At 39.6% G+C, this 26283-nt stretch overlaps 1 protein-coding gene across 1 annotated transcript in view; it reads left to right on the top strand.

The window, feature by feature from the left end:
* Positions 1-26283, top strand: part of Fam168a (family with sequence similarity 168 member A) — a 143291-nt gene that overhangs the window by 65171 nt on the left and 51837 nt on the right. Inside the window, exon 2 of the mRNA XM_028770620.1 lies at positions 20863-20950. Coding sequence (XP_028626453.1) covers positions 20881-20950 — 70 coding nt within the window. The 5' untranslated portion in view covers positions 20863-20880. The remainder of the gene's footprint in view (positions 1-20862; positions 20951-26283) is intronic.

The following is a 26283-nucleotide window of genomic DNA, read 5'->3' as shown; positions in this document are numbered from 1 at the left end:
AAACCAAACCAAACCAAACCAAACCAAACCAAACCAAACCAAACCAAACCAAACCCCAAACGCCCCAAACCCCAAACCCCAAACCCCAAACAACACCAAACACCAAACCAAACCAAACCAAACCAAACCAAACCAAACCAAACCAAACCAAACCATACCATACCATTTCCTGGTGCTCCTTTTCTCCTCAAACTATATATTTTGTACTTCTTTTTATCTGGCTTGCTTCTTTTCATTATACATCTGCATTAGAGTGATTACTAAATAACCACAGGACACAGTTAATACTAGGCTGTCTTTAAATCTCCTCTGCCAATGCCATTCTTCTTCAAGTTATGTTAGCCTTACATAGACTTCTAGGACAAGGACAAAATGCAGCCACAATTTTTGCTAAAATATCAAATGAATGTTCTCTAGGTCACTTATTAGCAATATTTTTCCCCTCCGAAACTTCTTGAGCAGTTCCCCTACAGTTCAAATTATCATCAACACTGTCTCCCATGTTCCTGCTAGGATGACCCAGTACAGCTCCACCTAAAGCATCCAACCACTTTTCTAGTCCAAAGTCCCAATGTCTTACATATCCTTCAACAAAATGCATGGTCAAGCCTGTCACAGTAATACATCAGTCCCTGATACCATCTCCTGTCTTAGTCACTATTCTGTTGCTGTGAGGAGACGTCGTGACCATGGCAAGTCTTATAAGAGAAAGCATTTAATTGGGGGCTTGCTTACAGTTTCAGTTTTAGTCCATTATCATCATGTTTGGGAACATGGTAACAGGTATGGCAGGTATAGTGCTGGAGAAGTAGTTGAGAACTACATCCTGATCTATAGACAGAAACAGAGAGAATTAGGGAGACTGTGTCTGGTGTGGGTTTTTAAAACCTTGGAGCCCACCCCAAGTGATACACTTCTATCAACAGTACCAATACCTCCTAATCCTTTTAATCCTTTCAAGTAATTCTAATATCACTTCCTGGTCACTAAGCATTTAAATACATGAACCTATGGGGGCTATTCTTGTTCAAACGACCACAGCCTCCAACAAATTATACCTTCATTTCTTCTTTTTCATGGGCTTGGTACCTGATGATAGAGGATAAAGTCATTGAACAGGGCATCTGAGTTACACGAAGGGACTAAGTTTCATTTTAGACAAGACATCCTTTGGTGATGGGCTTGATTATCCTTTGCATTTAAGGATCATGATTTCAGTGAAACATTTTGAGGTGATTGCTGAAGAAACTAGGTCAAAGCAGGTATCATTTGTGAAATTAACTATTAATGAGGCAATGAGAAAGTCAATTCTGCACTTTTAGTGTCCTAAAATTCTAAAAGAGGTTAATTACAGGAAGGCCCTGGAGCCATATGTTCCCTTGTCTTGGAAAGAGCCCAGTTTTAGTGTAATGTACTCTCTATGCAATGGTGTCTAGATACATGACAGTTGATATCTGAATTTATTACTTGAGCCTTTTTGTGTTATATTCAAAGTTATAGACATCTAGGTTTAAGTAATATTTTAGTTGTAACTTTAAGAAGAAATACACTGGTGTGTTCCTTTTACTTCCCTGTGATCTACACTAACAGTGTTACTTCTCAAATGTGCTCTAGGCTCTGTGCTGCTCTCCCTCTGTCCATCATGTTTCAGCCACACTCACTGTTTCTGTTTCTGAGTTCCTGTCAGACTCTTTTCTGCTTTAGTACCTTTGTCTTTGTTGTTTTCCCCTAACACGTTTGCTTGCTTTTCTTTCCTCTTCCCACTGATATAACTATTCTTTGTTTATCAGTGGCTTAAGTGCTGCTGCTTTGGACTGGCCTTTATGACTTAACAGTGTTTGGAGAAATCTCATTACTTCCACATGAGCATTTGTTATAAAAAGCTGCAATGACAGGATCTGTAGGTATGTCTCACCTACACATCTGGGTTGTATAGTCTGTGAGGACAGGGTTAATGGTTGAGTAGTATATAATGTCATTCTCAGTGTCCGTGCTGGCTGGTGTTATGTGGATCGATGTGAGACGGCCTAGCTCACTGTATGTGGTGCCCTGGCCAGGCTGGTGGTGCTTCAGGGATCCTCCTGTCTCTGCTGCCTTGGTTCTGGGGTTACTGGCATGTACCACCACATTTAGCTTTCCACATGGGTGCTAAAGATTAGAAGTCAGGTCCTTCTGCTTATACGTTAAAACATTTTAGTCACTTCCAGGAGAAACCTTGTACCTATTAGCTACTCACTCCTTATTTTGGCCTCTCCTTTACATTGGCAGACACACACACACACACACACACACACACACACACACACATTTTTTTTATTAAGTGAAAGTGCCTGTCTAAATGGGGAAGTTATTGAATCTTCTTGTTTTAGTTGGAAAGGTTATAATACTTGTCAGATACTTAAATGTGTAATGTAGGAGGAGAAAAACTGTTGAGGGGTCTAAAGTCTGGTGCGGTAGCACATGTCTGTAATCCCAGCACTCTGGAGGCTGAGGAAGGAGGAATGGGTAAAATTGAAGCCATCCTCAAAGATTGAGCTCTTCAATATATAATTTATTATTATTTATAAGGAAAGGCTTAGAGTTGTGTCTAACAATTATAAATAATAAGTCATGTCTGTGTTATGGCTTCATTACTGTGTTCAGTGTTATTGTGATCATATTTTGTCCCATCTATGTAACATGTGGTACTTTATCCAGTTTCCTAAGGCTCCTATCATGTGTCACTGTTTCAGGGATCTCAATATGGACTAAAAATGCTGACCTTGTGCCTTAGCTGTTAATAATCTTGTGGTAGAAATAGATATTTAGATTATGAAATAGACTGGAAAATGAGCTTGGACTCATCTATATCTAGTACTCTATATATGTAATAGATAATTTTATATTATATATTATTTATTTTCAGTCTAATCCTGTAAAGTGTGTGTGTGTATTCATGAATATACATGTTAAGTGTTTACATGTGGTAGCCATAAAGGTGTATCCAGGTTCATGTGGACATTTTACATGTCAGAGATTGATGTTGGATCTCTTTCTCTATTACTCTTTACCTTATATGTTGAGACAGAGTGCCTCCCTTGAGCCCAGAGCTTGCCAGTTTGGCGTATTTACCTAGCCAGCCAGCTTGCTCCAGAGAACCTTCTAACCTTCCTCCTTAGCTCTGGAATTACAGGAGGGTTGCCACACTTACTTTGTGTTTCCATGGACACTAGGGATCTTTGGTCCTCATACTTATACAGCAAGTGCTTCATCCATTGAGCCATCTTCCCAGCTCAAAATGGATTCTTAGCCACATTATTATACATGAAGAAACCAAGGCTCAGAGATGCTAAATGTCTTGTTCAGAGTTACATGTGATAAAAAGGTGATTTGAGAGTTGGACCTGAATCTCAAACAGCAAAACCTTATTCTGATGTTTACGAAGCAAGCTCTGATTTTGGTTAAAAGACCTTTAGATTTATTACATATTTTAAATATTCATCTGTCTTGGATCTTACTCTTTTTATTGCCTTAGTTAAGAGGGGGTGGAATGAAGCCAATTCCTGGTATTATGACACATGCCTATAATTCCTGTTTTTAAGAGATGGAAGCAGAACCCTGTCTCTCAAAAAAACAAAGAGAGAGAGAGAGAGAGAGAGAGAGAGAGAGAGAGAGAGAGAGAGATATGGAGGCAGGATAATCATCAATTCAGTGGTTTATAGGTATATGTCACAGTACCAGGAATTGGTCCAGAAAAGGAGAGCTACCCGCCAGGAGACTAGTAACATAGACAATGGACAAAAAAACAGCTAAGGCTCCATCTTAGGCCTTCTCTGTCCCTAGGTTTTTGTGTCTTGCTCTTGTTTCTAAGATAAGGTCTCACTGTGTAGTTCTCATAGGCTTGAAAACCACTATATAGCCCAGGGAGGGATTTACTTACCTAAGAAGGGTCTTCTACTTACAATGAGTGGCTCTTAGTTACATTTTCTGTTGTGACAAAATGTTTGGCAAGCAGCTTAAGGGAGGAAAAAATTATTTACCCATTTATTGTATTTATCTTATCCATTGTGGCAGGGAAGGCATGGTGGTAATAGTAGCCCTGGGGCCCCATGGTAACAGGATTGTGAGGCACTGCTATTCACATGACCCTAACAGGAAGCAGAGCGTGCAGTCTGGAACTGGAGGTGGAGATTATCTTGAAAGACCTGTTCCTTGTGACATACTTCCTCTAGCCAGGTCCTTCCTCTTGAAAGCTCTGCAGGTTTCAAAATAATACCGCACGCTGGGACTGAATGTTCAGAACATTAGTCTGTAGGAGAAAGTAGCATAAATGTGGGTATTCTTAGCTGTTTCCAGGTATTTGTGCACAAATGATAAGATTTTTCACAGATTTTCTACACACTTAATAATACTCAAATAGCCTGCTCCTGAGGTCTGATCATAGCTCTCTCCTCTTTGATTTGTCCGTGATTATGGATCAGCTTCTTTGTCACTGAAGTCCCTTGTTCCTGTATCTACAATAATAATAATGTTGGACTGGATTATTCAGGGTTCTTCTATTTCTGTTTACAGGGCCTAGATAAGCCTTTTTGGACACTTGTATACACATTGATTATAGTATACTAAGACAGTTATCTGTGGCTACACATATAGTTTATTTGCATATGAAGCAGTTTCTATTAAAAATATGGCTTTTTTAGTATTTGTGTTCTGTTTTCTAAAGACTTCATGTTTTGATTTTGTTTTGAGACAGTTTCTCTGTGTAGCCCTGGCTGATCTGGAACTTACTTTGTAGACCAGGCTGTCCTTGAACTCCCAAAAGTTTGTCAGCCTCTGACTTCCAAGTATTTGTATTAAAGGCATGCACATCCAAGCCAGACCAATTTGTAAAAATAACTTCTATTCTCTTATAAGTAGTTGTCATCTCCAAAGCTTATTGCCTACGTTTGCTAACATTGGCCTAGTCCTAGAAACTTCTAGCCTCTGTATATTCTTATCTGGGTCTAGAATCTTTTCAGCCTCTGAGACATAGTGCTGAATAAGATCACCCTTTCTAGCTCTTTCTGAACTCTTGCTAGCTGGTCAACTCAGCTATTCTGGCTCAAAATTCCTCTCCAAGATTACTGATTCAATCTGGCTTCTCTTGGCCTCTTCTGAATTGCTGTTTGGCCTCAAACTAATTCTGGCAATTTGTTCTAGTTTTCTATTCATTTTCTGGTTTATTCTGTCTTCAACTGTTGAGAACTGGGCATATCTTATTCTGTCAGATCTTTCTCTGATTCATCACTTTGCCACTCAGTTAGACATCACATTCAAACATGAGGGCTTCCTTCTACAAATTAACTTTACTTTCAATGTTTGGGATTAAAGATGTGTGCTAAGGGCATGTCTGTATTCCAGCCAGAGGAATTAAAGGTGTGTGTTAAGGCTGAGCCACACCACAATTAAAAACAGGCTTTTTCAGTATCAGTACAATCTCAGGGTTCACAGAGTGATCAAATATCCTGAAACACTGTTTGTTTTATTTTGTTTTGTTTTAAACACAGGATCTTAGGGTGGCCTGGAACTTACTGTGTAACCAAAGCTGTCTTTAAAATCATGGCAGCCCTGCCCTAGCCTTTCAAGTGCTAGATTACAGACAGGTACCATGGCACATGGATTTCAGTGTGATTTGGAGAAAATAAAGAATCTTGGAATCAGGTTTTGTTGTTAGTTCTGAAATGTTTATATATTTAGTGAGAACTCAATCTATAGAGTGTTCATGGGCCTGGCAGTTGATATTTTTGTTTTTCCAGCATCTAGTTTGCTGTTAGTATTTACTCAGTCTCTCCTGAGTGAGTGAGGTTAGTGCCTGAGTGAGAAGATGTAGGGTACAGTAGCATTATAGCAATGTGCTATGGAAGGGGACCAATAAAGAATAGCTAGTCTAGCAGCTTCTAACTCAGGGAATCAGAGCCTGGGAGACTGTGATGAGTTTTCCAGCAAGGCAGCATTAGGAAGTTGTGGCAGAGTACCTGTGTTTGTTGGCACAGCAAAACAGATATGCAGAGTTGGTGGTGGTGATTGGCAGGTTTGTTTGTTTGTTTGTTTGTTTTCTTTCTCAATAGTGTCTTACTGTAAAGACACTGTCTGACCTGGAACTTGCTAAGTAGACCAGGTAGGCCTCAAATTCACAAAGATCTACCTGTTTCTGGTTCCTGAGGGCTGGGGTTAAAGGCATATGCCACTACATCTGGTTTACAGGGGAAATGTTTTTAAAAGTATTTCTAATCATTGACTTATTTAAAGATAATTGAAGGTATGGAATGTCCTGGTTACTTTTATGTCAACTTGACACAAGCTGGAGCCTTAATTGAAAAATTGCCTCTAGAAGATTGGGCTGTTGGGGAAGGACTGGGAAGAGAGGAGGAAGGGGAAACTGAAGTTGGGATGTTAAAAAGGAAAAAAAAAAGATTGGGTTGTAGGCAGGCCTATGGGGCATTTTCTTTATTAGTTTTTGATGTGGGAGGGCCCAGCCCATTGCAAGTGGGATCACCTCTAAGCAGGTAGTTCTGTGTTCTATAAGAAAACAGGTTGAGCCAGCCATAAAAAGCAAGCCAGTAAGCAGCACCCTTCCATGGTCTCTGCATCAGCATCTGCCTCCAGGTTCCTGCCCTGTTTGAGTTCCTGTCTTGACCTCCTTTGTTGATGAACAAAGATATGGAACTGTAAGGCAAATAAACATTGTCCTCCCCAACTTGATTTTGGTCATGTTGTTTCATCATAGCAATAATAACCTAAATTAAGACTTGGAAGTTTTGTTTTTTTCTTTTTCCACATTCTCTAGATGCTGTGTACTAGCATTAATCACAATAGTTTCAGTAGATTGAAGCTAACTTTTGATCATAGTTGCCCCAGAGTGCACTTCTCAAAAAGTGTTTCTCCTCAAAGGCCTGGTTGGAAGCAGTGGCCTTCATGTATAATGTATCATTTATTTATCCTTCCTGGTGTTTGAGGCTTGTTGACTTTGATAAATATCTGTGTTCTGTACTTAACCTGTACAGTCTTTGGGGTAGAGCTACTTAGTGAGTGGAAAGTAACAGTACATGTGAAAGTCGGCAGATTGGCTAATGGTCTGTACATTGGATGAATTCATTTAATCCATTAACTCAGCTTGTTTATATTGAACTTAAGTGATCTCAGTGTTAGGAAGGGAAGCGTGTGTGAAAAGAAGCGCTTGCTTTTTCACTGCAGGGAGGATTTGCTATAAAACAGGATCCCATAATGGAGGGAAAAAACGGACTCTGACAAGCCTGGATTTTACTCTAAGATCAGTCAAATTTAAAAAAAAATATTTTTTTAAATGTGTATGGGTGTTTTGCCTGCATATATTTCTGTGAATACAGCACACATGTGTGCTTGGTACCCACAGAAGACAGAAGAGGGCATCAGATCCCTGTGCCTGGAGTTACAGCTAGCTTGCACTGGGAATTGAACCCTGATACTTTGGGAAAAAAGCCAGTACTCTTCAACTACTGAACCATCTCCCGCACCTCAGTCAGTTATCATTATAGCAGTGTAACCTTAGACATTTCCCTCTGAACCTCAGTTCTCCTGACTATACAATGTGTTGGTAAGGACAACTACCTAATAAGGATACTTAAAGAGGTGCTCTTAAAAACTGTGGTTCTGCCTTTCTTTAATCCTAGTGGAGGAAGGCAGAAGCAAGTAGATCATTGAGTTTCAGGTCAGCCTGGTCTCAGAATGAGATCCTGTCTCAAAACAAAGATGTTGTGATTACTGCCAAGTATAATAATGAGCTATGATCTTTTATAGAAGAAGAAATTGAGTCGTGGAATTAATATTTTATTACTGCAATGAAATAACTATCCAAGGGAGGCTGGACTTTATAAAGATAAGAAAATTAGGTGGTTGGCAGAAGGGCTAAAATGTGAATGTGAGAGTTCTGACTCCAGACTCATGCTCGTCCTTCAGTATTACAATATTCTGCCTCATTAGAACATAAGCCGCTTCTCTTTTCACCCCTGCAATTTTTAAAATTCAAAACTTTACATAAAAAAACATGTCAAATACAAAAAATTCACACATGATGGTGGTATAAATCTTTAATCCTAGCACTTCAGAAGCAGGTGGACATCTGAGTTCGAGGCCAGCCTGGTCTACAGAGTGAGTTCCAGGACAGCCAGGGCTACACAGAGAAATCTTACCTCAAAAAAATTTTTAAAAAACACCAGTCTCTATTCAGATATTAATACTACATTGTCTTTTTTATTCAGGGCCATTTTGCTTCCCAGTGAACATGTAATTTATTTTCACAATGGAGAATATTCCATCTACATGATTTGTTTACATTTGCATTTGCCAACTCAATCTGGAATTCTCAAGGACACTAGGAGGGGCAAAATCCTTCAGTAAGCTTTTGGTTTTATCTTGAAAGTTAATGAATAATGGTCAGCCTTGTAATTTATGATTATTTTTACTAGCGTTTTGGCTAGGTGTGTTGGCATACTTCTGTAATTCTAGGAGGTTGAGGCAGGAGGATAGTGATTTGAGGTCATTCATGGTTACATAGCAAGGCCTCAATGAATAAAATGTGTGAAATTGTAACTTGTGTATATTTTATTATGAAACTCCACAAACATAAGACAAACAAACTTCCTAGTGTTTTGAGTAGTTTAGCGCCACTAAACTTCTATCAGCTCTATTCACGTTATATTATTTAAAAATTAGCCGTGTTAGCCCAACACCTACACTTGTGTAATAGGTAGGAAAAAAAGATACTGTTAGGTCAGGGACAATGGTGTGTGTATAGACCAACATGGTCTGAACCTCCATGGCCATACATGTGGAGGTTCAGAAGACAGTAGCCTTTGAAGAACAGAATCTTTTACGAAGCAGTAGAGTTCCTCTCACAGAGACTTACTCCCCCCCCCCTTTTTTTTTTAGCTATCGGGGCAAAATAAGAGATCTTTACTGTTACCTTGTTCATAAGGTCTGGTTTCACTCTGAACTATCAGAAGACCATCCTAGAAAAACTGAATAGTTCGCTGGTGAGATGGATCAGCAGGTACAGTGCTTACTGCAAATGTCTAGTGGCCCAAGTTTAATGTAAAGGTGAAAGGAGAAAACCAACTCCACAAATGCCCCAAATCTCCAGATGTACACTGTGGCTTGTGTATTTCTCACACCCTTTCATTGAACTTATAATTTTTAAATTCGAAGAAACTAATTACACCATCTTTAGTCTTATAGCTACATTTTATATTATTTTAAAAGGGATTTAACTTTTAAAATATGCTTATTATGGACCGTGGAGATGACTCATTGAATAAAATGCTTGTTAATGCAAGCATGAGTCTTGGTACCCATGTTATAAAGCTGGGCCATCATGGCAGCCACCTATAATGCCAGCACTGAGGAAGCAGAGATAGGCGATCCTGGGACAAGGTGGCTAACTAAACTGGCTGGAATTGGCAAGCTCCAGGTTTAATGAGAGACCATGACTCAGTAAATAAAGTGAAGAATGATCTAAGAAAACACCCACTGTCAGTGTTGGGCCTCCACTTGCACACACATAGATATGTACCCTATACATGAGCACACAGGCAGGCACATTATGTATGCATACAAATGCCTACAGCAAACTGCCTAAGCTAGCCAGGTAGCCAGATGTGGTAGTATCAGCACTGAGGAGGCTAAGGGAGGAAAATGCTGAATTTTTGAGGCTTAGGCTATATAGTGAGATCTGATCATAAATAAGCAAATATTGAGATCCTATTATGAACAAATAAGCATGAGAAGGTGGCTTGAAATCTTAGTTACTTAGGAGGCAGAGGTAGGAAAATCATGAATTTGAGGCCAGGCAGGACATGAAGAGACCTTGTCTAACAGAATACATTACAGGATCTAAAACGAATAGATTAGCATGAAGGAAAAACAGAGATGACATAGTAAATGAAGCCAGGGTAAATTAAATTCCAGTTCTGTTTGTTAGTAAGGGTTAGAAGCAAATTCAACTCTGAGTTTCCTAGTGACTAGAGCAAGAGTTGGTTCAAGGTTCAGATGTGCTCATCATTCATTTTCTGTTCACTCAATTGATAGTTTATGTGTATGTCTGAGATGCAAAACAGCATAATGTTGTACAGTTGAGTATCTAGCTCCACTGGGTAGCGCCTTAAACAAATGAACTCTTTCTTGTTCTTGTTGTTTTAAGATATTGGCAGAAAAGATCATTGTTAACTCTGTGCTTGCCTTACAAACTCAAAATGTTGTACTTTGGAAGCTTTTCTTGATCCTTCCACCAAGGAAAAGGATATCTCTGAGTTTCAAGGACTATGTTGTATTACAGAAACTATATTAAGGCAGAATTATAGTAAATCTTATACACATGTCTCCCCAGTAAAAGATGGACTCACTTAAACAAGAAAATTAACACACAGAAGTGCTTCTTTGCCATGTAATCTTTGGGGGGGTATTTATTTATTTACTTAATATGTGAATGTGCACACTATGGTGTACATGTGAATGTCAGAGAACATCTTTCAGAAATTGGTTTTCTCCTTATACCACACGGGTTCCTGGGATCAAATTCAGCTTCTCAGGTTTGGCAGCCATGCTTTTACCTGCTGAGGCTGTTTTGTTTTAATGAATAATTAATTCTATGTTTAGAGAGGCTCTCTATAAAACTTATTCATTCTTAAAAAAAAAACATAACTATGAGAAGACATTTTGTATCATTTGCAAAAGCACTTGCTAGATAAACAGTTAGTTGCCTGTGGTGTGTTTCCCCTACCCAGAGGGGTGGGGAAGAGGGAGATACATATACCCATGCATGTGTGTGGAGTCAGGAACATTTCAGGTATACCTGTCTATCACTCTCCCCTTCATTTTGGATAGGGTTTCTTGCTGAACCTGGAACAAGCCTGGTGACTAGCAAGCCCTGGTAATCCTTTTGCTTCTATACTTGCCCATGACTGCAGTGTTGGGTTTTAGATGCATGTGTGGCCATGCCCAGTTTTGTAGAATCAGACTCAGGTCCTCGTGCTTGTATCTTCATCTTTCCAGGCCCTTTTCTTGTTTTTGATGAGCTAAAAAGCCATTTTCTTAGCTATTTTAATGGGCTAAGTGCTGTTGTAGTTTTTTTTGTTGTTGTTGTTGTTGTTTTGTTTGTTTGTTTGTTTTCCGAGACAGGGTTTCTCTGTGTAGCCCTGGCTGTCCTGGAACTCTCAAACTCAGAAATCCACCTGCTTCTGCCTCCCAAGTGCTGGGATTAGCTGTTGTAGTTGGAATTTGACATTTTGCAGATGAGCAAACATCTCCTTTATAGGCAGGCACAAAATTTAGCTGTTGAACTTTAGCATGAAAAGATCTTTCTGTTAACTGTAAAAGCCATTCCCACCCATATTGGGATCCCTTTGTCAGATTTGTAGAAATCACAATTCCCTATTTTGTCTTTAAATTAAAGTATTTTCTAATGAAATACAGTGTACAGATTTTTAAAATACAGATATCTAAACGTGCAGTCTGATTACATTCGATAAAACAATAGAAACAGATAACCATTATAAAATCTGGGCTTCTTTGTAAATCATACTGAGAGAATTGAGGAAAAATCTACTGGAACTGTGTTTTCTTCAATTTAGTAAGAGAATGGTTAATGTCTAAAATGGAATTGAAGCCATATATGATGTCACATACCTATAACTCTAGCTCTTGGGAGGGAGGCAGAGGTAGGTAGACCTCTTAGTTTAAGGCTAACCTGTTTTACATATTGAGTTCCAGGACTATATAGCAATAACCTACCTCTAAACAAACAAATAAATAAAATAAAGTTGGGGCATTAAATTTGAATAAAATGGTTTTATTCACTTTATTCATCCACCTAACAAATATGTTTTTATGCCAAGCTTTTTTCTAAGGGTTTAGTAATAAATATAAAACATAAAGTTTCTTGAACTCTATGTGTGAAGGGTTGTAGGGAGACGAGAGTCAGGCTAACAGCTGCAGTCAGTTCAGAGCTGTTGAGAGAGCTCTGGGAGCATAATATCATGTAGCCAGGCTGAGTCTGGCCTTCAGATCTTCTAAGACCTGAGTGGACACAACTGAGAAATGGGGATGTGAGTGTTAATATCATTGTCTTGATTTCCTTCAGATTCTGGCCGTTGCAGAACTACTCATAAATCTCTGAATGCCTTGTTTTCTTGTGTAATTTCACAAATGATCTTTCCTTTTCCTATTCTCCATGGGGAATTCCTGTCACTCATCAAAACACAGATCAATAACCTATTCTTTTGAAACTTCTCTCTCTTCCTCTTATTAATTAGAATTATGTTTAGCTACATAGAGCAGAAATCTGGAGGGGGTGCTGTTGATAGTGTAGGCTTTGGGGCCAGCTACATGGTTTAGTGGATGAAGGTGCTTGCTGTCAAGCCTGACAACTTGAGTGTCACCCTCAGAGCACACACAATGGCGAGAAAGAACTGGATTCCCACCAGTCATCCTCTGACCTCCACATACATACATGCTCCCAGAACCCCACACAAAGTAAACAAATGAACGAAGAATAAATAAATGTAAAAAGAAGTTCAGGATTTGGGGCTGGCGAGATGGCTCAGGATCTATCTACATGCCAGCAGGAAAGAACTGAGTCTTGTAAGTTTTCCTCTAACTTCCACATTTATGTTATGACCTGTGCTTCTCCCCTCCACAAATAAAATGTAATTTAAAAGTTTTAAGTATAGTGTTGTTTTGGTTTGGTTTGTTATGTGTAAGAAGTACAGAAGTGTGTGGTTCGGGGTTGAAATGGTTGTTCCATGAAATCAAAGCTACTTCTGCCATCCTTGGCTTAAGGCATTTATTCTCAAGGTCATGTCAAGGAAAAGAAGGCTGCTAAATTCTAATCATTGTGTCCTCCTTCTAGGCAGAGGAAGTCTAGGGAGAAGCGGGCAGAAAGGAAAGACTGTCTTATGCTGATGCTATTCCACTTAGCATGCTTGCCAGAAGATCTAAAGAGCATTTCAGTTACATTTCTTCAAGCAAAACCTAATCAGTTCTGCTCGAACCACCTAACTGGATTGTTTGATAATATTTACCTCAGGATGGGATTAAACTTGGGGCCTTGCATGTGTTAGGCAAATACTGTCCGTGAGTTACATTTTATCTCGCTTTAATTAGTAATTCCTCCCTCACTCTGACAGGATTTCTCTGTGTAGTCTTGTATGTCCTAGAACTTACTCTATAGACCAGGCTGGCCTTGAACTCAGAGATCTGCCTGCCTCTGCCTCCTGTGTGACGAGATTAAAGTCTTGTGCCATCACTACCTGGCTATTTAAATTTGTTTTAAAATTACATTTAATTTATTTAAGAAGGGAACATGCCATGATACCATGTGCAAAGTCGGAGACAATGGGTGGGAACCCCATGGGTTCTACTATATGAGTTCCAAAGATTGAATTCAGGTTGTCAGGCTTGGTGGCAGATGCCTTTACCCACTAAGTGATCTTACCAGCACTTCTTTTGATCATTTTCATGGAGAAACTTTGGCTATTCCAAAACTTTTACCTCCTTATATTATGCCCAGCATCTTTGATTTGGAAGTCTAGGACCAAAGCCCAGCTTTATCAGGAGAGAAGCACTTGTGTTATACTCACATACTACAGATTGGCTCACCAGTGCTTGTTTAGCCCACCATGAGTTCTCAGTAAAGTTTTGTACCCTACTGTCTCAAGAACTATGAGAAATTTCTGTTCAATATAAATGGCTCAGTCAGGTACTCTGTTATAGTGGAAAAATATCAACAAAGATAAGTGTCAACAGGAAAAGTGAAACAGGCTGGGAGGACAGAGTTATGGCCTGTGGAGACGCTATGATAGATGTGGTGGTTGAAGATGGCACTCCTGATAAGGTAACATTTGAGCAGAGCACTCATTATAAAAATGAGGAAGCATTCCTGTTAGATTTTGGCATGCAGCTTAGAACAAGACAATACCAGACCAAACAGTTCCAAAGGGGAGGGGGGTTATTCAGATTAGAGGGCAAAGGTGGGGAAATGGGAGAAGATGGTGGAGAAAGAGAGAGAGAGGAGAGAAGTGGAGGCCGGCCATGACCACGTGGAGAGAGGGGGAAAGGAAGTGGGGAGAGGTGATGGGACAGAGAGAAGCTAGAGGCAAGAGAGCAAGAGAACAAGAGCGAGAGGAGGGGGCAAGCAACCCCTTTTATAGTGAGCAGGCCTATCTGGCTGTTGCCAGGTAACTGTGGGGAGGAGCATACCTGGGTGTTGCCAGAAAACTGTGGAGGTGGAGTTTAGACAGAATACTAACAATTCCATCTGCATGTCTTGGGTGTTTGAGAAAGGTGATGGTTTGAATTTTGATGTACAAAAGCCAGACCTGCCACGACACTCATAGGACAAACTTTTTGTGGAGAGAAATGACACACATATCTACTCGCCCCAAATGAGGAACCCACGACAGACCAAATTATCAGTTGCACCAGAATTGAAGTTGGTAAATCACTGAGTTTATTGTTTTACAGTATTTATCCCAGGATTTGATTAGACTCAGGGCCTTGCATGTGTTAGGCAAATACTGGCAGTGAGTTACATTTCATCTCCATTTTATTATTTAAACCCTGCCCCCACCCTCACCCTGACAGAATTTCTTCATGTAGCCCTGCATGTCTTAAGACTTAACCAATACTACTTACAGGAGTACAGGTGAGGGGATACTGATAGCATCGAGAGTCAAAAACGGTTTTATCACTAAAAGCCCAGCCCACACCACTCAGGAAAGCTGTGTCCCACAGGAATCTCTAAGAGATACCTTTCTGCAGCCTGGTTAGTCATTCTTCTCCCCAAGCAGCTTGTTTTTTAACTCTTGAGAAGAGCTCTTGTCAATTTTCAAATTTCAGCTTTCCCAGACATCTCCTTAGTCCCATGAACCTCTCTGTTTTTCCCTTTTAGTTTGGAAGATACTACCCATATAACACATACCCAATGTTTACGGTGCCCAGGACTTTCTGCATGCTAGACATTCTACCAACTGAGTTGTATTCCCGCCCTACTATCTTTGTTTAGTACAGCTAGGCTGTTTGATGTGACCTCTCAGTGTGATTTTTATTTGCATATTTTCGTGTTTATTTGCCACTTGTAAATCTTCTTAGCAGAGCTAGATCTACTGACTTGAGGATTTATTTATTTTATGTATATGAGTATACTGTCACTCTCTTCAGACACACCAGAAGAGGGCATCAGATCCCATTACAGATGGTTGTGAAGAACCATGTGGTTGCTAGGAATTGAACTCAGGACCTCTGGAAGAGCAGTTGGTGCTCTTAACCACTGAGCCATCTCTCTAGCCCTTCTCACTTGAAAGCTTAGGTTGTCTTAAGCTGGAGAGATGTCTCAGTAGCACTTTGTTGCTCTTGCACAGGACCCAGATAGGTTCTATTCCCAGCACCCATATGATGGCTTACAACACCCTTAACTTCAGTTCCAGGAGATCGGATGTCTTCTGACTTCTATAGGTACCAGGCATGCAGATGGTGCACATATACACATTCAGCTAAAACATTTCTACACATAAAATAAATACATTTAAATATTAGGTTGTTTTTAAACTATTGAGCTGTATAAAATTTTCACACATTCTAGGTGCAAATCCTGTATTAGACCTGAAATTGAAAAACCAGATGTGGTTATTCACACCTATTACTCTAACATTTGGGCTGTAGAGGCAGGAGGATCAGAAATTCAAATCATCTACACAGGCTCTTTGAGTCCAGCCAGGCTGGGATACATGAGGCCCTATTTCAAAGAAAAAAAAATAGCAAGTATATAATTTGAAAATATTCTTTCATTCTGTATCTTGTCTTTTTGCTTTTCCTGATGGTGCTCTTGTTTTATTTGTGGTACAGAGATTGAACCTTGGGTATCAAACAAGAAAGGCAAGTATTCTACTACTGAGCTATATCCCAGCCCTCTTTTTTACTTTCTGAGACTGAGTCTTTCATTAAGTTTCCAGAGCTGGCCTTGAACTTGCTCTGTAGTCTGGCTTGTGATCCTACTGCCTCAGCCCCCTAAGTAGCTGAGATTATAGTCCTGCACCAGTAGTCCTAGCTTTTATGTTGTTTTGAATATAGAGTCATATTATAAATGTAGCCCAATCTACCCTGGAACTCTAGATTCTCTTTCCTAAATGTTTTGAGTTACTGGGATTACAGGGATTTGCCACCGCATTGGCTGGTAGTTCCTCTTTAATAATGATGATGATGAAGAAGTTTACTTAAATCCAATTTATTTTGTTTATTTTGTGCTTTCAGTAACATATCTGGGAAGTTATGGCCAATCCAAAGTTATGAAGGTGATTCCTCCATCTTCTTCCCTATGCTTCTAAGGGATTTATATTTTTAGCTTTTAAGTCTTTGGTCCTCTTGGGTGTTATTCTTTCTTCTGTTTGCTTTATGGTCTTGCATGGTTCATTTGCCCTTTCTCAAACTCATTTTTCACTTGTAAAGTGGAGACAGTTCATTTAACTAAATGTGATTACTTCAAACTCTTGAATTCTTTTACCTGTAGTTTATGAAATGATAAGGTGATATAGGGGAAAATATTTAGATGTTTAAAGAACCTTTCAAGTAAGGCCGAATGCTACTTTTGTAAAATATATACATACAAATAAATTTTCTGAATAAAATACTGTTCTGAACAGATGGCAACATGTAACTATTAAATAAAACTAAAATTCCTGGGGCTGGAGAGATGGCTCAGCAGTCAAGGGCACTGTCTGCAGTCCCAGAAATTCTGAGTTCAATTCCCAGCAACCATATGGTAGCTCACAGCCATCTATACTGGTATCTGATGCCCTCTTCTGGCCTGCAGGTGTACATGTAGATAATGCACCCACATATATAAAATAAAGTGCTCTATCTGCCTGTCTGAGACTGCATTTGAGATGCTTAGTAGCCAATCCAGAAATAAGATCCCTTCTTGTTTAGACCCTTCCTCCCTCCCTCAGTGCAGGGTTTGGGGAGGGATATGGGACACATAAACTCAAATTTAAAGCTTTGTATGTGCTAGGCAAATAAATGTTCTACCTTTTAGTACATCCTTAGCTGATACACTGGGGCTGGAAAGATGGCTTAGCAGTTATGAGCACTTATTGCTCTTTCAGAGGACCTGGGTTTAGTTACCAGTACCAACATCAAGCAGCTCACTTCTACAGTTCCAGTTCCAGGGGATTCTATGCCCTCTGACTGACTTCTGTGAGTACCTACATTCACATGGTTGGGATAAATTCATTCAGGCACACATACTACATGCAATAAATAAGTAAATCGTTAAAATATTTCTATCAGTATGAGTCATTTTACTGGATAACACTACTTTACACTGTCCATCTAGATAAAAATGAAGACTAAAAAATACATCTTCACTAATTTTTATGATTATTATGTTTTTCTCAGTAGTTCCTTTTTTTCCTTTTTTTTTTTTTTTAAATTTTATTGATTTATATGAGTACACTGTAGCTGTCTTCAGACACACCAGAAGAGGGCATCAAATCTCATTACAGATGGTTGTGAGCCACCATGTGGTTGCTGGGAATTGAACTCAGAACCTCTGGAAGAACAGCCAGTGCTCTTAACCGCTGAGCCATCTCTCCAGCCCTCAGTAGTTCCTTTTAATCTCATTTAAAATAATAGCAATAATGTCAATTAGTTAACTATTTGATAAAGAACTGTATATATAATACCCAATCTATAAAGAAAATCTTTTTTTTTTTTTTGGTTTTCGAGACAGAGTTTCTCTGTGTAGCCCTGGCTGCCCCGGAACTCACTCTGTAGTTCCAGGCTGGCCTTGAACTCAGAAATCCGCCTGCCTCTGCCTCCCAAGTGCTGGGATTAAAGGCATGAGCCACCACTACCTGGCAAGAAAATCCTTAAAATAAAAGTTGATGGAGTTATTTTTAGGAGCTAGGAGAAAGGCAGGAGATTGACCAAAAAAGATAATAGTTGGAAGTGATGGAAATCTTTGGATTTTGATTATAGAATTGCAGTTATTTGTGTAATTGAGTACATTTTTTTAGGGCTCAGAACTATATTCCTTAGAAGAGTGAATTTTACTGTATGTAAATTCTACCTCAATAAACTCTCTGTTTTTTGAAAAAAAACTTTTATATAGTATTATTTTCCATTTTGAGATTGGAGGAAGCTGAGAGTGGTTAGGACACTTGACTGTGGCTTTCAGTTGATTTGTGATAATTGTAGAACTTGAATCTGAATCTGTCTGACACTAGAACTTGTGGGTATAGCTGATGTCTGTGTGACATCATGGCCAGTATACAGATTCTGTTACAAAAGGATAATCCCTTGGAAGCTGGGAACTCTGCTCTCAGCGGTTCCCCCAGAAGTGACTATCATAGTCTTATTTTAACTTTTTGTTTATTTGTTTACTTTTGAGACAGAATCTTACCTAGATTCTGTGGCCTAGAACTCATAGCAATTCTCCCTTAGCTTTCCCAGTGTTGGGAGTATAGCTTCGCATTTCCATACCTGGTTTATTCCACATGTTAGACCCTGGCAGATCTCTTATCTGTCATTTACTGGGACTGAATTGATGTTGTTATGTCCATGTGATGGTCTCCTGTGTCTGTCTGGGGCTCTCAGTTTGGAACAGTGGAAGACCTGTTTCACAGTTGACGACTTTCTTTGACTATAAAAATGTTTCACATTTTGTCCAATCGGCAGCACAGGGTGTGTTCTCAGTAGGAGAGTGTGCAGATGTTTATAGGGCCAGTTGTGCTGCCCAGCACATGTTTTAGTCTGTTTCATGCTGCTATAACAATGCCACAGATTGGGTAATTTATAACAAGAAAAAAATTATATGCTCACAGTCTGGAGTTGGGAAGTTCAGTAATGAGGTGCAGGTGTTTGGCAAGGCCTTCTTGCTGTGCCATTCCGTGGAGAACAGGAGAACGAAACAAGAGGGTAGAGAGAAAGCACGAGAAACCTCTTTTATCCTTTTATGAGGCCCCCTCTCCCAGTATAACAACATCAATCAGTTCATGAGAGTGGAGTGGATCTCTCTTGGTGTCTTAAACATCCTACCTCTTACTGTTAAGAATGGCCATTTAGTTTCCTACACATGCTTTTTAGTGGATACTACTTTCAAGTCATGACAGCATTTTAACAGTCTTACTTAACACTGACTTACTAGGCAGAGAATGGGTTGAGGAGAAGAAGGTCCAAGTTAGGGAAAGTATTTAAGCAGTCATCTGTGTGGTCTGCACAGGAGCACTACAGTCACACGCCATCATTGTTTGTATCTGTATATCACTTTACAGTTAGTAAGTTTAACATCAAACATCAGAGTTTAATTCTCAGCCTGGTTGTGAAATTGTTTGGGTTTTTTGTTTGTTTGTTTGGTTGGGTTTTTTTGTTTTGCTTTGTTTTTGTTTTTTGTTTTTGTTTTGCTAAACTGAGCTGAGAACACACATACATTATTTAACATATCCTCAAGTTGTAGCGTCAATTTGTAGATGAGTGTAATGAACCCGTTAATCCTAGCTTTGTTTGCCAGGGCTTTGCATTGGGCAGATTTATGGAAGCTCTAGTCTCTGAAATGAACAGTAGCATTTCCTGTTTGCATGTTCTGACAGTCCCAGCGTCCTGTCCTTGGGAACCCATCAATTCTCCACCTTTCATTCCAGAACCTGAACAGACTTAATTACTCACAGAGCCGTTGTCATCAAGCCAGATGTTCACTGCTTGCCTTCAGCATTTAACTTGTTCCCTATCCTGAGGTGCAACAAAAGTTAATGACCTAAAAAATTGCCCATCTATCATGTAAACCTAGTTAGGAGAGAATTGTTTGATTTTATGGAGTGCAAGTAATATATCTGGAGACACGTATTCAAACATGTGTTGGCTTATGTGTAAGATATGGCTCTCTAAACAAGATGGGACAAATTGTCTGGTTAATAGAGCTTAATGGCAGTCTTTCCATTAATCAGAATGGAGAATGTCCTTCATTAGGATAATTAACTGAGTACTTGTGTAGGTGATAGTTATTGCACACAAATTTCCAAGTTTATTTCCCTTGGATAAATTCGGTAAGAAGTCTTGGCTATGTTTTTCTTTTTGCTTAAGATATTTAGTGGCATCAAATTCCCTCTTTGGGAAGCATCAAGATGGCTCTGTAGCTAGAGATACTTGCTGCTAAGTCTGACAATGTAGTTCTATCACTGAGACCCACATAACGGAAGAAGAGAAACAATTTCTGCAAGTTGTCTCCCAATCTCCACTTGGCACTGTACATGTGTGCATGCATGAGCACACAAATGAATTGAATGAAAATTCCTCCCTTTCTTTACAGCTGTTAGTAGCTTTTATCTTATTTTCTTCAGGCATAAGGGGTGGGCAAGACACTTGCTTTCTTCCTTCCAGCAGGCTTGGTGCTCACTGTCAGACTCCCAGGCTTTCTTGGTAAACTGTAGCAGTGTGTCATTTTCCAGCTTGTGAGTTAGCATCGTTAGAAATAGAAAGGACCTCAGAGGTCAGCTAATCCATTAACATTATGACACTGAAGTCCGAAGAGACAAAGTGACTTGGCCAGGGCCACATTAATGTCAGAACCCTCTGTAGAGTACTGGTACTAATATTAAACTGAGTCCAAAATGGCTGAGTTGACATTAGACAAGTTATATCACTGCTCTGTCTTTCATTCTTCATCTGTTAAATGGGGAAAGAATATATTCCATTTCGTCCTCTTGTTCCTATACTATCTTCCCTTTGAGCATAACTGAAGACTTTAGAAGAGATTAGAAGAAGATGATGTCACAGGGAATGAGCAATTAATAATCAATGCTGTTGTCTTTGTCTTTTCTGTAGGATCCTCAGTCTTCCACAATGAACCCCGTTTACAGCCCCGTGCAACCTGGGGCTCCTTACGGCAACCCTAAGAACATGGCCTACACTGGTGAGTGGTATAAGAATGGATTATTATTGCTTTTCAATTATTCTTTGATATATTTTTATATTTATTTAGTAAATTTTAATAGTGTTTACTCCCATTACCTGTTCTCACCCCCTCCTCCATGAATGGATCTAATTTGATGAGTGACTTTACAATTTGCTAAGGGTTCCAAAAGCCCTAGCAAAGCTTGAGAAGCTGTAGAAGTTGTATCTAAGTCCAGTAATGATGGAAGTGGAAGTGACAGACAGTCTCACTATGTAGCTCTGTCTCTCCTGGAACTCACTATGTAGACCAAGTTGGCCTGGAACTCAGAGATCTACCAGCCTCTGCTTCTGAATGCTGAGATTAATGGTGTGTACCAACATGACCACCAGTAGAAGTGACTTTCTTGGTTAAAGAATTGGTTATTGAATTATTAACAAGTGGGATGGAGAGAAGTTAACACTTACTGAGTACTTGTCATGGTCCTGGCCTGTGGTAGGCACCTTCAGTATCTCATTTCACATTTATTTATTTATTTATTTATTTATTTATTTATTTATTTATTTATTTATTTCAAAGGGGACATTATACTCTGTGTATGGGGAGGAGTGTATGAGAGAGAGAGAGAGAGAAAGACAAAGAAAAAGAGAGAGAGAGAGACAGAGAGAGAACAGTACCAAGCTCACTGTGGTATATGCCTGGAAGAGGACAACTTCCTGTAGTTGATCCTCTCCTTCTATCATATGGGTTCTGAGGAATAAAACTCAGTTACCAAGCTTTGTAACTAGTCCCTTTCACGGCTGCGCCTTCTCTCTGGGTCTGCACTTTCATTTTAAAGTAAATCCCATGCAATGTAGCTTATCACCATTTCACAGATGAGAAAATTATAGTCATAGTGGACACTGCAGAGTCAAACAAAATTAGTTAATTGAACCCAAGTCAGTTGATTCTGAAGACTGATCTTTTAAATTCTTACATTTCAGTGTGGCCTTTTCTTATGTTTTTATGTATGTTGTATTTGGAATGTTGTTATTCTCTGACTATCTAACCTTATTCCTCAAGAAATCAATTTTTAAACTAAAGCATAGAGGCTCACACCTACAATTCTGGCACTTGGGAGACTTAGACAGGAGGATTTCCATGAGTTTGAGGCCAGCATATAATACCTGACAAAAGTAAGTGTCTGATAATAGCTACTCTTATTTATAAATAAAGGTAGGTGCCATATGCAGCAGTGGAACTGAATGGAAAAAATGTATCTGAAGATATCTAGCTTGTATTTTACATATCACAAACCTTCAAAAATATTGAATAGAAATCAAAGTAAGGTAATATTATGAATAAACACATTGTTACAAGGTATGGTCAGGTTTGGAGGCTGTGGCTCACTGGTAGAATCAGACTTAATGTGAGAAAGTGCTGGGTTCAATCCCCCATCACACACACACACACAAAGATTATACAGCCAGTTCTTGACCATAGAAAAGAAGTGTTGAAGAGTAAAAGTAGCTAAAAATTTTGGTAGTGGGATTGGAGTTGGAAGAATGGGAGAGCTTTGTTCTACATTGAGCCACTGGCAGAATGGAAACTGTGGATGATGTCAGTTCTGTTTAAATTCTTCCTTATATGAGTGAAGGTATCTCAAAGAGCAGAGAGCCTGTTGTCTGAAGTTGCTTCCCTTCCCTTCCCTCCCCTCCCTCCCTTCCCTTCCCTTTTCTTCCCTCTTCTTCCTTCCCTCCCCTTCCCTCCCCTTCTTTTCCCTTTCCCTTTACTTTTCTCTTCCTCCTTCTCCTCCTCCTCTTCCTCCTCCTCCTCTTCCTCTTCTTTCTTCTCCTACTCCCCCTCTCCTACTCCCCCCTCCTCTTCTTCTTGAAACAGGGCCTCTCTGCATATCTTTGGCTGTCAAGATTTGCCTGCTTCTGTGTCCTGAGTGCTGTAATTAAAAGTGTACTCTGCCACACCCAGCAGGGTTTTATTATTGTTGTTGTTGTTTGTATTTTTAAAGATAAGATCTTTAAGTATAGCTCTCTGGCTGTTCTGGAACTCTCTGTGTAGACCAGGATGGCCTAGAACTCAGAGATTCTCCATGCTTCTAATGGAAGGTTTGCACCCCCAGGCCCGGTTAAGTCAGTGTTCTCAACTGCTTAGCTATCTCTCCATTGTTTTTTGTTGTGGTAAGGATTAAACCCAGAGCCTTGCATATAGTAGACAAATATTTACCTGAGCTGCACACTCAGCTGTTTATGTTTTAAGTTAATATAACAGATCTTAATAATATACATCCAAATAATACTTTGAATTATATTGGAGGTTCAGTTTGATAGGGTTGTAGCAGTAATCTCTAACTTTCAGCCTCACCTGTTGCGTTTATTATAACTCTCTTGCTCTTACTAATCTTCATAGTAAAATATTTTGTTTGATCTCTATTATATGTTTATTTTAATAAAATTATTTCCAGTAGCCAAGACACATGGGACAGACCTAGCTCAGGGAGCTTGTTGCTTTTTCCCTTCCCAGTTCAGGGTGTTCCCAGTAAAGTAAGTGCTTTGCCAGAGGCAACTAAGCTGTTTTGGCACTCTGCCTTTCTGGCTAACTTCATTCTTAGGAATAGCTAAGCTTGTGAAGGAAGGAAACACTTATACTTGTTGATTTGCACTAAAAAGATCAGACAACATGTTATTTTGGAAAAGGGGACAAACTCTGTCTTTGCTGGGCTTATGGTAGAATTTGGCAGTGCGTTTTATTTTATTTTATTTTTTTAAAGATTTATTTATTTTATTTATGAGTACACTGTAGCTATCTTCAGACACACCAGAAGACGGCGTCGAATCTCATTATGGATGGTTGTGAGCCATCATGTGGTTGCTGGGATTTGAACTCAGGACCTCTGGAAGAGCAGTCAGTGCTCTTAACCACTGAGCCATCTCTCCAGCCCTGGCAGTGCATTTTAATTGAATGAACAGCCAAGTTAAAAATTAAGCTCTGTCAGTGAATACCTGGATAACTTTAGACAATTGCTTAACTTCCCTAAACTGAATTTGTTTTGTAAACTGAGAAAACATTATCGATATTTAATAGGATGATTGTGAGAATTAAATTATAATTTATACTTTACAGAGAGAGAAGAATTTTTTGCGTGTCTACTAATCAGTGAATATTACTATCCTGGAGAGATATTTACCCCAGAGAGACAAAGGACTGCCTTTGGATAGAGAGAAGACAGACATGGGCCATAGGCAAATGGCAGTTTATAGTGGAAGAGGGAAAGCTCCATGTTAGGGGATGTTTAATTTTACTTGGTCAGGTTAGTTAGGGCAGCCAAAGGGGGCTTTTGATTGCTGGACTTCAATACTTTCATAGCTGGACCCTTAGGAAGAAGAAATGGCCAAGTAAGAGAATAGACCTTGGGGACTAGCTTTAGGAATGTAGTCTAATAGTTTTTAGCAGAGAGGAGAGGGAAAGGGAAAGGACAGAATCTGGCATTCCCGTGTTTGCCATACTCAGGTCTGCTAGAGCCCTTCAATATCCTTATTTCCTAACCTTAGTGTCTATTAAAAAAAAAAGCAGTTCTCTTATTATTTATTTGTTTGTTTGTTCAAGACAGGGTTTCTCTGTGTAGTCCTGGCTGTCTTGAAGCTCTCTGTGTAGACCAGGCTGGCCTTGGACTCAGAGATCCACTGTCAGGCTGTTTGTCTCCCTCACTGCTGGGATGCCCGAGTGCTACCAGCATGTTACTCAGGAAAGCAGAATGCAATCTGTGATCGAGGTCCCAGCCTGTGTTTCCCTGGGTAAGAAACAGCACAGCGGGGCTGGGATGGGTGCTCTGGTTCTCAACCTCTCCTGTACCCAGTGCTGCTGGGGACCAAGGGAGTTGGGAATGGAGGGGTCTGAGAGTCCGAACTTCTCCTATGCCCCAGACAGGAAAGAATGGTTGCACCCAGGACAGGAAGGATGGAATCCAGTTTTGGCTCCTAGTGAGTATGGAGGGACTGGAAGAGAGTCCTTCTCCAGGAGATTGGGGTGCTCTTTACAACAAAGGCCTATCTCCCCTCCCCCACCCAGCAGCAATCCTTGATGAAGGAGAGGGTTCTTGCTTTATTTTTATGGCAGTTGTTCATGTGTATGTCTTATTCAGGGTGAATCAGAGATTAAATACTTTTTGCAGGAAGGGATGCCCAGGAAGGGAAGTTCATAGAGTAAACACTTGGGGCATATCTAGATACTCATTAGCACGAACTCTAGGTTTTATGCTACTCTAACATTTGTCATGGTCCTCTCAGTGTGGTGTCATGGTTAGGTGTTCCAGGACAGGTAGAGCCTGGCCAGGAGCTGATTTCAATGCCTGTCGTTCTCAATTATGAGAATTCCCAGGGTTTTTGAACTGCTTAAACTTTACCAGGTTTTCTGTCTGGTGGCACTTGCCCCACAATCCATTTGCCTCCACCTGTTAACTGCTGGGATTAAAGGTGTGTGCCACTACCACCTGGCAAAAGTCAGTATCTTTGATGACCAGAACCCCCATGACTTACCAGAGCAGCATGACATCAGCTCATTATTTAGACTTCCTGTTTGTTTTTCTTTCCTTCTTTTTTTTTTTTTGATCCCCAAGGATTTTATTTTCTTTCTTAAGTATCTTCTTTGTCTAAGAATAAGATGCTTGTCGTGCTGTATCCAGCTTCTGTAGAATTTGTACAGGAAAGAGATTTTCAAGTTGTCTTGTATATGGCTGGAAATGGATCATTGAAGTGAGATGAGTTGCTAAATATAGTACATTAAATATTTATTACTGACGATAGTAATGACTATGCCAAAAAAGTTTTTAATTGCCATTTGGCAAATACATACTAAGTAATACATGAATTATTTACTATTAATGTTAAGTTTCATAATACTCTTCTTTGCAGATAAAGAAATTGTGATAGTTTAACTCAGGCCATGTGATTTGACTGCTTCTAAAGGGTACAGAAAGACTTGAACTCATATTTTATGAGTTTATAGTATGTGTAATGTTGTCTTAGTTAGGGTTTTACTGCTGTGAACAAGCACCATGACCAAGGCAACTCTTTTTTTTTTTTTTAAAAAGAATTATTTGTTTATTTTTTATATATGTGAGTACACTGTCGGTGTCTTCAGACACATCAGAAGAGAACATTGGATTGCATTACAGATGGTTGTGAGCCACCATGTGGTTGCTGGGAATTGAACTCAGGACCTCTGGAAGAGCAGTCAGTGTTCTTAACCGCTGAGCCATGTCTCCAGCCCCCAAGGCAACTTTTATAAGGACAACATTTAATTGGGGCTGGCTTATAGGTTCAGAGGTTCAGTTCATTATCATCAAGGTGGGAAGCATGGCA

The sequence above is a fragment of the Grammomys surdaster genome, unplaced genomic scaffold, assembly GCF_004785775.1.
Source record: "Grammomys surdaster isolate TR1022 unplaced genomic scaffold, NIH_TR_1.0 203, whole genome shotgun sequence".
Taxonomy (NCBI): domain Eukaryota; kingdom Metazoa; phylum Chordata; class Mammalia; order Rodentia; family Muridae; genus Grammomys; species Grammomys surdaster.
This window is presented reverse-complemented; position numbering and strand designations above follow the sequence as displayed.